The 12,207-nt window shown below is 36.7% G+C and overlaps 1 protein-coding gene across 2 annotated transcripts; it reads left to right on the plus strand.

The window, feature by feature from the left end:
- Positions 1-674: 674 nt before the first annotated feature.
- Positions 675-7,339, plus strand: LOC124171791 (sodium/potassium/calcium exchanger Nckx30C-like). Of its 2 annotated transcripts, none has more exons than XM_046551111.1 (3): positions 675-1,481; positions 1,658-1,794; positions 6,303-7,339. In XM_046551111.1, the coding sequence occupies exons 2-3, from the start codon at positions 1,661-1,663 to the stop codon at positions 6,541-6,543; spliced, it is 375 nt and encodes a 124-aa protein (XP_046407067.1). In that variant the 5' UTR covers positions 675-1,481; positions 1,658-1,660; the 3' UTR covers positions 6,544-7,339. The 2 variants fall into 2 exon arrangements, with proteins under 2 accessions (XP_046407067.1, XP_046407068.1); XM_046551112.1 differs by lacking the exon at positions 675-1,481 and adding an exon at positions 1,499-1,575.
- The last annotated feature ends 4,868 nt before the right edge of the window (positions 7,340-12,207 follow it).

The following is a 12,207-nucleotide window of genomic DNA, read 5'->3' on the forward strand; positions in this document are numbered from 1 at the left end:
CCAAGGAGGGCTACTGAAGGATCTGCCTGCAGCAGTCCACTTTCAGCACTGAGGATAGCGGGTCAACCCGGTGAAACGTTTGCAAGATTCTTATAATGTGGCAGTACACGTTGAGTGCGGCTTACCTGTGTATCGCCGTCTTGGTTGCTTCGCCAAACAGACCTAACGACTGGGACTCAACCCCCACGTTCCTCCCCACTCCCTTACGACCACCTCGTGAAAAATAATGCCGCACGAAGAGAGACGAGAAAGGAAAGTGACACACCCTGAACAATCAGAGCGACTAAGGGCTCCAACACAAAACTGTGACCTAGCTACCAGTGAGTAGACTACAGAGAAAATATCTTCAAAGGGAGGGACCTTCAGGAACTTTTTGCGTTCGCGGTGATGGTTATATAAATGGGATTTGAATTTTGAAATATGGGGATGGAGTGTCGAGAGATGACTCTGAATTATTTTACATGGCATAAACAATTTATTTCCAAAAATAAAAAGAAATTGAATAACCTTTTACACACGTAACAAGAATATTCCTCAATTCAAAAATAACCTTCTAAAAACTACTGAGGGATATCGGCATGTGGTAGGTTAGTGATCAAGTGCTTTGAAAAGTAGTGAATTTCATGTAAATGGTGTATTTAAGTGAACATACTCTTATTGAGTACATAGTTCAAAAAACTATATAGATATGCAAGCGCAATTTATCAGCAATTCAATTGGTAAAGTAAGATGGGATATAAGCTTTTTGGTTCTTCACTGTTGACATTTGGAAAAACTACTGATTAGTCTATTTATTAGATATTTGTTGGTTGGCATCAATGTAATGCGAGGATTCATGCAATCAAATGGGAGGGTTTTATTTTGCTGAAGTATTTTCACCATTTTAAAATTTAGTATTTTAATAAGTATTTTGTTGGATATGTTCTAATTCATTTTGTAATAGCATTTAAAATACTAACATTTCAAGTATTTTGTATTTGTATTTAAAATACTGGAGAGCGAGTATTTTGCCCAACCCTGTATAAACTCCACATCCACTCCACATATTTGACCATCAGATGAGAAAATGACTGATGTGATTGAAAGTTGAATGGGTGTATCATATTTTCGGCAGATAGGTATATGTTTTCTGATTGAGGATCTGCATTGAGAAATCAATGCTTTCGGGTACAAATTTAGTGCATTTAGAGTATGTTGAACAGGAGGAGAAAGAATTAAATTTTCATTGATCCCATCAGTTCATTTCAGTCAATATCAACTAATGACGTGAAATTTAAATTATCTCTGTAATAGCTAGACTTTGTGTCTAATATTCCTTTCTAGGCCACCTTTATAATTTAAATGTTTTATCAGCAGTCATTTTCCTCCTTTTCCAGGAAAAAAATTCTTCCCCGTGACTTTCATTGGGAGCATCCTGTGGATCGCTGCCTATTCCTACTTGATGGTGGCCCATACAAAAGGCTAAGGAGTTGTCATCATTGGCACGTATCTCTGTAAAATTTTAGGATTTTGTACTCCAAATACTTACTTTTTATTGCTTCCAAGAACATATTATTACCATAACTTTCCTCCCAGGTAATTGGGCAAAATGTTCAAAGGGGTAATGCCTGGAGATGGCAATGATAGAACAATGCATTAATATTTCTCCCTCTCACAGGTGATGGGCCTTACCTTCTTGGCAGCTGGTATTTCCATCCCGGACCTTATAACAAGCGTGATCGTGGCGCGGAAAGGTTTTGGGGATATGGCTGTCTCGCCTTCAGTTGGGAGCAACATCTTCGACGTCACCGTTGGGTAAGTTGAAAATTCTCACATATCACAGGATTAAATGAGGGAAGGTACTCAGGTCAGGTTTCCCACTGCTGTGTGAGTGTGGATCTTTCCTTTCATCCTTGTGTCCTCGTCCATTTCTTCTGATGGTGAGTGGTAAGCTGCCCCAGTGCCATCTATTGGTTACTATTGTGGGCCAAAGCAAAGGGAGTTTTCTGTGCATAAACCCCCCGCCAAAATCATTGTAAATCCAAGCGTCCTGGTAGCGCAACTGGTAGAGCACCTGGCCGCCAGCCAGGAGGTCCTGGGTTCGAGTCCCAGTCAGGCCGCATTTTTACCCTCTGATTTCTGACTTTTTTCCATCTACCACCGCGTTGTCCTCGTCCTTTTTCTATTATATGTTCCTAGAATTCACAATCACATATCACAATTGCATTAAGGATATATAGTTATTGCAGGGGATTCGATTATGTGAAAGTCCTGGCATTGCCATGAGCAACTCTATTTTTTTCAATTGTTAACCTAAATAAATTTATTTGAATTTTATTCCGGATTTGTTTTTTCAACCTCAGGCCACCTTTTATTTCATATTTTTGGATATGCAGTAAAATTTTCAGAAAATTACGATGAATAATAAAGTTTTATAGACATTTATCAAGAGGTCTGCTTTTCTCTATGAAATGACCTCAACATTTTTGCGTGGAATGAGTCATTTCTGCATGCCACTCAAAGGGCCAATGATATCACCAAATGCTCATGATATTTTTATTCTGTTCAATAATGAGCAAGCGATATCTTTGATTAGATGTAGTGTGCAGTGGAGTAATCTGAGAGACTAAAAATATCAAAAGTGGTATAATCAAAACATTTATATTGTATCCAGTTGAACCTAATGAAAGGCGGTTTTATGACTCTCTCAGTTGTATGATGAAAGTGGGTTTACCCAGCATGAATACAAGTGGATTTTGGAAGTAAAAAAAATAAAACTTTTTAAGGTTTACTATTATTTATTACAACTAGCAGCAGATAAAATTATGGAAAACATTCTCACAACCACCAATACCCCTCACCACAACAATGTAACTTCCTCCTCCACCATTTACAGCATAGCAAACTCAGTAAAAAGTGAAAACCTAGTGATCACAAAATCAGATAAAGGGAACTCCATAGTGATATTGGATAGGAATGATTATGTCGATAAGTGTCTTGATTTCATTAGAGACAACGAATTCAAACTTCTACCCAAAGATCCCACGAGTTCATTCCAAAAGGAAACCCATGGCGTGATCCACAGGAGCAACGGACTGTTCAGCTACAAAGAAAAGAATTGGTTATTGCAAAAAAAACCCTCCCAACCCGGTTGTATGGTTTGATCAAATTACACAAAGCTAACTTCCCAATCCGGCCAGTGATCTCAAGTACCTACTCCTTCACCTACACACAAACTAGCAGCAAAACTGAACTACAAGATTAAAGATTACATGAAATTCATCCCAAAGTATGGCATATTTTTATAATAGTGAACCTTACAAAGTTCTATTTTTTTACATCCAATATGGAGAGGTTTCACAAAGTAAAGCCTGGACTTATCAGTTACAAGTGCATTTCTTGTCCAACCTTTACTTAAGTACTTTTCCCAGTTGAATGACGTAAAAATCCTAACTACATCCAACTATTTACGTGTAAATCAATCCTCCCTGTGCAGTGCTGCTACATTGTAATCTGCTGATAGAAATGTTTCGCATCGTATGGAGTAGGCTTATTGTGTACTCTCTCAAGTCTTGTTTCTAGCCAACTGTCTTCAATCAAGAATAATTTAAAGCAGCTTAAACCCATCTTTATGTTTTAATAACATCCAATAATTTTATTTAATAATGTTTTACATTTACTGATTAAGGGTAGAACATATTAATTTTGTCAAAAATTGCAAGATAAGGTTAATGTTTTGCATTTATGCCTAAGAAGTCTGAAAACTACATTTATTTTATTTTATATGTGTTTTAAGGAACAATATTTATCAGTAGTAAGCAATGCTGTAATATGTAAGTGATGTAGAATACTACAAAAGGTTTTTTTTAATAGATATTGTTTTGGTACTGCAATTTATTTATAAATCACTGACATCTTAGAAGGTGCTTGGGTATAATGCGGGTAATGTGTATACTGATATTTTGTTGTCAATATGCATGCTTTGTTAAAACATACATTTTATTAAGTCAGCTACATATTTCATTTGAATAGTGATAAAAGTAAAATTCATCGTTTTTTATGGCAAACATTATGAAAATTAACAACAGTGTCAAAAAATGTAGAGATGATAGATGCCCCTGGACTAGTGTCTCCTCAGTACATAGTTGTATTGAGGGTAGTGGCAGCAAAGGAAAACATTTTGCGGGGCTGAAGTCACCATGATCCGCCCTCCTGGCTATGTGCCTGATGCTGGCTGTTTTTTGGTTGCTCACGTTTTAGTTTTGTTATGTGAATGATTTATAATCTGGCCTCATAAACATATTTGCCTAAAGGCCAACCTTTTATCCTTGAGGATTTGCAGCCATCAGTGTTATGTAGCAGTGTAGCGACCCAGTCCTTTTTACTTTGGGAGGACTGGAATAGTATCTCTCTGAATATAGTCCCCCCCTAATTTTAAGGCTCAGTTTTGGGAAAAGAAATTTAAAAATGTGTAGGAATATAGTCCCCTCATTTACTTTTACCACAGGCATTTTTGAAAAAAAAGCAGGGACTATAATCAGATATATATGGTAATTGTGGAATTATTGTAGCTATGCCATCACAGCCTGTTTCCAACAGAAACTTATAGAAGGCCCACTATGATCCTTTGACAAAAATTTCACTAATCTAAGTTTTACTCCAAGAATGTGAGGCAGAGGGAAAATTCTGTTTATTTTCACTGATCTGTCTTACTTTCTTATGCATATTTTCAAAGAGCAAGAACAGTGATATTTCTTTAAATCTTCTGAATTTTCATTATCCATGGGAGCAAGGGTTAGGATGTAATTTTTTTGTGATAATAGTATGATATTTCTAATGAAATACTTTAAATATTTTGTTTTCTTTGCATAAATCAAATTCTTATAAAAAATTGAAAACTCTCTCATAAATCAGTAGGCTGAGGGAGGGGTTTGGCAAATGTTTCTTTTTTTTACATAGAGAGGAAGGGTTTAAAAATGGCCAATAATGAGCTTATGAAAAATTTAACGCTCTCTTGGTCACATTCAAGGTTCCTTTTACTAGAGAGCCCTCATAAAATCCAGTATGTGCATTAGCATCATGCAATCTAAACATTCCCGCTCTCTTACTCAAACAAATATAAATTACTGTGTTCATCAGCTAATAAACTCTCAGTAACTGACTGAAACCAAAGGTTAGGTTGGGTAGGAATTGTTAGAGTCATTGGCTCCTATTGGCCCCCCTGAAAAAATTGGCAAATCAAAATTGTGGCAGCTGCACTTCACACGGCATCAGGCATCCCTTTCATCGTTATATAAAAATTTCATCAGAAATTAGGCTTGATTAAGTTTTGTGAAAGTTAAAGAAAATGGGAGAAAAACCCCCACTTTAAGTATGGGGGGGCCCCAGTTAACATGGAGGATGGGTACTCGTGGTATGGTCCCATGGGTTTACTAAATTCATAGCAGGCATGTAGCCAGTAATTTTCTTCAGGAGTGCGAAACATCCACAGGGAAAAAATTATTTGCCTTGACCGGGATTCGAACCCAGTTCCCCCGATTTCTGGTGAAGTGCTTTAGCCAGTCAAGCTACCAAGGCATTTTTACCCTCAGTGCAAATTTGAGGACTATATGTACCTGACAAGGTGGTATGGACTGCTGAGCATATGATGCCACAAGCAGTTCAAATCATGCGCGCAGCGCCACAGCCAGAGAGCAAAGCCTGAACTTTGGCAACGTATAGGCAGTCGCTCTTGACTGATTTAGTTATACCGGGATTGGCCACAGTGATAACTTTTACGGGTGTCACCCGCAATGCACAAATTGTGCGAAAAATCCATAGAGAAAAAATCATTCCCCTTGACCGGGATTCAAACCCGGATTCCCCTTTGTGCATTGCGTGTGACACCCATAACAATTATCGCAGTGGCTAGTTCCGGTATACTTAAATTCTTCAGGAGGTTGCTATGGTGTATGGGTTGCCTATACTTATGTTTTGTTGTCAATTTGCATACATTGGAAAACCACACATTGAATTAAGTTGGCTTTATGAATTGTTCTTATAATGCCACGAATTTAATTCATCATTAGTTGAGAGGCATAATGAAGTGTTACTATATAAAAAAATGGAGTGTTAGAGATGTCCCTGGGCTTTTCAGTAGATATTTTTTGGGTATTTTCTGCTAGGGAAAAAATTCAGGGGGTCAAAAGCCCCTAAAGCCTGGATATATGCCTTCCCATGGGTAATTTATTAAAAAATTCTCTTCAAAGAGCAATATGAACTTCAGTTAAGAGTATGTATGCTAAAAAAATCTGACCCGATTAAATGCTTATTAACGATTGCAGGTTACCTGTGCCTTGGCTGTTGTACGGCATCATTTACGGTCAGCCCGTCGAGGTGAACAGCATCGGGATGGTGTGCTCCATTGTCATCCTGTTCATGATGCTGCTCTTTGTCATCATGTCCATTGCCTGCTTCGGCTGGAAAATGAACAAGGGGCTTGGACTCACCATGTTTCTCCTCTACTTTGTCTTTGTCGCAGTTTCCCTCATCTTTGAGTACGAAGTTATTACATGCCCGGTGTAGTCTGCTTATACACTCAATGTAAGCATTTGAGGGTTTGCCCGGGGCGATGGCTGAAGTTATTGTTGTGAATTTAAACTGCCGCCAAGGTGTGTTTTTTTTTTCTCTATGGTTTTTTGTTCCTCTTTTGTTTCAGAGAATGTTTTTTTTTCGTACTTCTGGTACAGTGCTTGTGTAATGGCTGTTGTGTCAAATAAACATGTTGTTACGCAAAATGCGAATCCAAGATAATCTCTCTCATTATGGCATTATATGAAACATCCCAACAGGTTATGGGTCCAGAACGTTTCGAAATGCCTGGGTAGATTGAAATGTAGAGAGATGCGGTTAGAAATAGTTATATTTTTTGTCTCGTGGTAAAGTTTTTTTTTAATCGGTGCGAGTGTTTCAGTTTAACTATGTCGGCAACTAACAGTTCGCGTTTAGCCACTTTGGTGGAGAAACTGAAAGACAAGGACGATTATATGAACTGGAAGTTCAGTATGCAGCTCATTTTAATCAGAGAGAAGCTGTGGACTTACGCCACGAATCCATAACTACAGATGCTGACACAACGGTGAAGGAAAAGGATAACTTTTCTGTTTTTCCACCAGATCAAGCCTGAAGCAACTCTCTATTAAGAGACCAGTATTTTTTACATAATTAGATCAGACGCCTTCATCTCAAGATATTCCCTGCAAAAAAATCAACAATCTTAACCCTTTCGCAGAAGAGTTGATGACGTCTTGAAATCATGCCTATCATTCCACCTCATCCCAGTTACACCTCGGTCTTAGGCATGGGATTTGTGTTGACACTCAAAAGCAAATCCTTCCCTCAGTGAAAAGTTTTCTTTGATTGAGTAAAGAACTGCAATTCTACCCAAGGAGAACACAAAGTCAGGTTGAACTCATTGTGATGCCAGGATGACCAATAAAACATTATGCCAAATTCTTGGAACCTGAAATGACCCAACAATGATTTTAATGCTTGCAGTTTTACCGTGTGGAACCACAAAATTGGAAATGAAAATTCACATGTCATGTTCCGCACTAATACTTTATTTCTGACCATGGTATTGACAGTTGTTTGCCATTGCCTAGGAAATGCCTATCAGTATCCAAGAATATACCTTGATGATGACATTTTCATGTTGAAACCATGGTTGGAAACAAAGTGTCGATATGGAACATGACAAGTGTATTTTCTTTTCCATACTTCAAGATGCATATATGTATGCAAAAATACTACATACATATATTCTGAGATCCAATTTTTGGTAAAAGAGTTCAGAAATAAGGTCATGGCCTGGGACCATTCTGAGGAGTCACAAGTGAGGTCATCTTGAGCTAATCACAATTGTAAGCGTTTTCATTGGGTAATGACGTCACCAACTCATGCAAATTGGGCGAAAATTTTAACATTTTTTTCTTATTTAAACTGTGATAGAAAGAGGAAGATTTTTTTCATTTTAATCTATCTTTCTCATCTATATACCGATTCTATTGCTGAACTAAGATATCATGTCCCAGTGAACGACCCTATTGATTTACCTTGTTTTATAGGTGACGACTTAAGCAAAACCTTTTGTTCATTGATTAGTCATTTTTTTTCTCTATCTGAATTCACTGAACATTCCTTTGACCTCAGGATTCCCTTTGATAATTTTATGATGTTTATCTGTATAGGCAAGTACAATAAGTTATCATTGTAAATTCAAATAATTTGGCTTTTTAATTATTAATCAATCCTTGTTGTTTATAGTTAGCTTTCATTAATACAGTTTAAGTTACATTTACCTAAAGAACTGTAAATGCTTCAAATTTGATTCTCCATGAGAAATCATTAACACAATTTCATAAACTTAGAGAGGAACTAATGTAATTAAGTGCATTCTGAAGTAAGCTTTGAATCTATTATACCTGCTAATGTTACAAAAACCGACAAAATATTCTAAAAATAAAAAAAATGAAAAGTGAAATAATTATCTTGCCAAAATCTATAATTTTACCCTACATCAACCTCCACTGTTCATAATCCAGAGGAGCGGTAGCTCAATTTTTCACTGATAAAATACAAGCAGTACTTCATAAAATTATTTAGACAGCAGTTACAAGTTTTGTTGAGTTGAATAATCACATAATCGAAAACTTCTCTAAGACATCCAGTATGTAAATATATTTGCTAGTTGCTATACTTCAAGTACTATTCCAGAAATACTAGACATTTTGATGCCTTCTTTACAATCTGTCAATCCAAGGAAACTGGAGAAATTTGTCCCAGACATTACTACATATTATAAAAATATCTTTAAGGTAAGCAATACAAGAATTAACCTGATATTGATGCCATGCAAAAACCTACATATGTATTCCATTAAATATGTTCAATTACTCATAATTCTAGCTATACTCTAAAAATCATTCAGGAAAGACTTAGACATTATGACGCTTTCTCTTCAATCTGTCATTCTAAGGCAATTGCAGAAATTTGACCCAGACATTTCTCACAATTAAAATATCTTGAAGGCGATCAATACAAGAATGAACCTGATATTGATGCCATGCCAAACATATACTTAATCCATAAAATCTGTTTAGTTATGACATTCTATCATAAATTCAGATATAGAATTTATAAAGACTGGAACTCAAAATAAAATACATAAAAAGTTGGTAACTAAAGCAATGGATACAGAGTTGCATTGGATAAAGTGGGAGTGATCAGCTAATAAAAACACTTAAAAATTTGAATTGTGTAAGCATTATAATGTTGCAGATTTGTAGAAATAATTTCTTTGAGATTGGGCTGTCCATAGATTGGGTATTTCTCATTTCATCCTATTATTAACTGATCTGTATCCACTACTATTCCTTTCAAAGATGGGCAAACACAAGAAAGCAGAATATATGATTAAAACAACCCTCTGAGCTTGAAAAATCACTGCCCATAATGTTGACCTGTACTGATTAAAAAATTAAGGAACGAAATAAAGTGCTCCTTGGAAGTGATGTGCAAGCAGGAACATTTTTCAAGGAGTTTCAATGACAGTGAGTTATTTGTTTGAGCATAAATATGTCATGTAGAATCCATACATATATTTAACAAACTTAGAGAATTTATCAAGGTTATGATGCAAGTAAGCAGCCAAGTGTGGTTGAAAGCCTGTGGATGTTGAGAATTGTGAAACTTTGTATAACCATATTATTTTATTTTTTAAAACATGTGCATTTTTATTTATATCAATATCAATTGACTGAGAAGAAGCTTGTAATGAGAGTGAGAAAGTCCTTAATCAACACATGTGTGGAAAGCAAGTTCTATTTTTATCTGCTCCCATCACTGGAGTGTATTTGTCATAGTTACTCTTGAGTAAGGGAAAAGGTCAGGATAAGAAAAATGTCTGCATACAGTAGTCTCTTTTTTTACTATTTTTTGTGCCTGATTAGAGTGGCTAAGTATAATGTGAATTCTCTGCAGTATTCCTGAATGTGGCGAACACTATACCTACTTAAATTCATCCCCTTAGTTGTGATTTCACCCTCTATGGAGTACGAATAGTCATTCAAGGAGTTTCAATGATAGTCATTGGGAGATTAGAAAGAAATAACAAAAAATCAAATTGCTGAAAATACTGCCATCAATTCCTAGAGTAGAAAGCATTCAAAAACATGAACCACACTTTGTAAAGACCCTAAAAATTGCAGGACTTCCAATATGGATGTTCGAAAATGATGTATAGTTTCCTTTGCAGAGCATAGTTTGATTATAATCAATCCATTTTTATCATGAAATGGATCCTACTTCCAAAATGTACCATGCATTCAGCAGTCAAAAGTGAGATCACTCAAACAGTTGTGAAAAGATTTTTGCAATGTGCACATTTGCGTGTAGGTTATTTATTTCAATTTCTCTCATATTTTAGATTTCAACATCTACGTCTCGATACCTATCCCCATACCATATTTTTAACAGTAAAGAAGGAAAAAATCGAGAAAAAATTAAAAATGTATACCTTTTTTAATAGGGATGGGTCGAATAGTAGATTTCTCGAATTCGAATATCGAATTCGAATATTAAATCATTGCTCGAATATTTGAATACCTCGAATTTCGAATACCTCGAATACTAAACGATGAATGTGAAAATGTTTGACTAGGTCGCCTATGCAGCAGGAAACCCAAGATTTTGGCGAGTAATTGTGATTGCCTTTAAAGGATTCAAACAGGAATTTAGCTGATTAATGGAATATTTTAATTTTATGTAAACAATAGGGTAGTTTCCTTCATTAAAGAAAACGAAAGGTATTGATTGTGATTCGTTACCCACCATTAGTGTATTCATAATATACAAATTATTTCGTTCTAGAAATACCGGTTTAGACTAATGGCAATGTTCAATTTTACCTCATTTGAAAAAGGCCAGATTGGCGCCTATGCGATGCCACTCCACGTGACATCACAGGGACCTAGTTTCTACACGAGAGGATCGGAGTTTTACATCGTCTGAGGTTACCAATGCATGCATGAGGCACAGAGCTCAGGGAAACATGTCTTAATAATCACACAGTCTGTTTGATAAGGTATTAATAATCCTTATTTAAGCCAAGCGCTACCAGCTAGCATGGTACTCGGCTACCTGCTAGCATCCTGCGTCGTAATAGCGCTCAGAGCCTCGCCCCAAGGTCACCTCACTTGCGGCAGCGGGAACCAGAACGACGTCACGCGGAGTTTTTCCCGGCATTCATACTTACCCGTCGCGTATTCGCGCGCTTGAAAATTTTCACTTTTAATTTAATCGCGAAAAATAGATATCGTCTTATAAAACTCTAAAAGCGTTAAATACGTACTTCAGGAGTATTAATATTTCGTTTTAGGCAATAAAAAATAATAGGAAACCACCCTATTTGAGCATTACGCCTCCGTCGTATTTCTTCTTCTTCCCGGTATTTATTTTCTTGCGCAAAATGCTTAAATAAAGTCAGAAATATGTCGTGTTTGGTCTTATTCTTTTTTAAATTACGCGCACATCACTAATATTTCAATCCAATAAAGGTGTAATAACAATTGCCGAAAGTCATTGTTAGACACCTTTCGGGCTAGTAGATGACTCATGCAGCAGTTGACCTCGAGAAAGGGGGAAATTCGAAGCGGGTAGGTAGAAAAAGGTCAGTGGGTGAGAAAAGGGGGTGGGTGCGAGACACGTTTCTATTTTTCTCGCGTAACTTGATATTTTTTGAAGCTAAGGTTTTTGTAATACAATCGAATCGAGGGAGTGTCGTCATGTTAACTTTGAAGCTCCACAGATGGCTCTGATGTCGCATCGGGAAGTTTTACCCGGAAAAAGTACGAATTTTACCCGTGTTTTACCATGAAATTACCCGAATTTTACCACTTAAATTTACAGATATTTTACCCGTCACCATGCAGGTTACCCATCTTTTACCACAATTTTACCCGTGTAAAATTTGGGTAATAATGGGGTAAAATATCTTTTGTGCTGACTGGATCCCTGCGCGAGCTGGGATCTTTTGTTTGATTTCGGAGAAGAGGAAATCGTCAAGAGTTGGTGAGGCGAATGCTGAATGGAGGGGGATAGCAGATCGTGGGAAATGCGCCAATGTCACTATCCCACGGCACTGAGTTCCTCCCTATGGTAGTTTCATCTCCTGGGGAAGATTCAAAATAA

Source organism: Ischnura elegans, chromosome X (assembly GCF_921293095.1).
Source record: "Ischnura elegans chromosome X, ioIscEleg1.1, whole genome shotgun sequence".
NCBI classification, from domain to species: domain Eukaryota; kingdom Metazoa; phylum Arthropoda; class Insecta; order Odonata; family Coenagrionidae; genus Ischnura; species Ischnura elegans.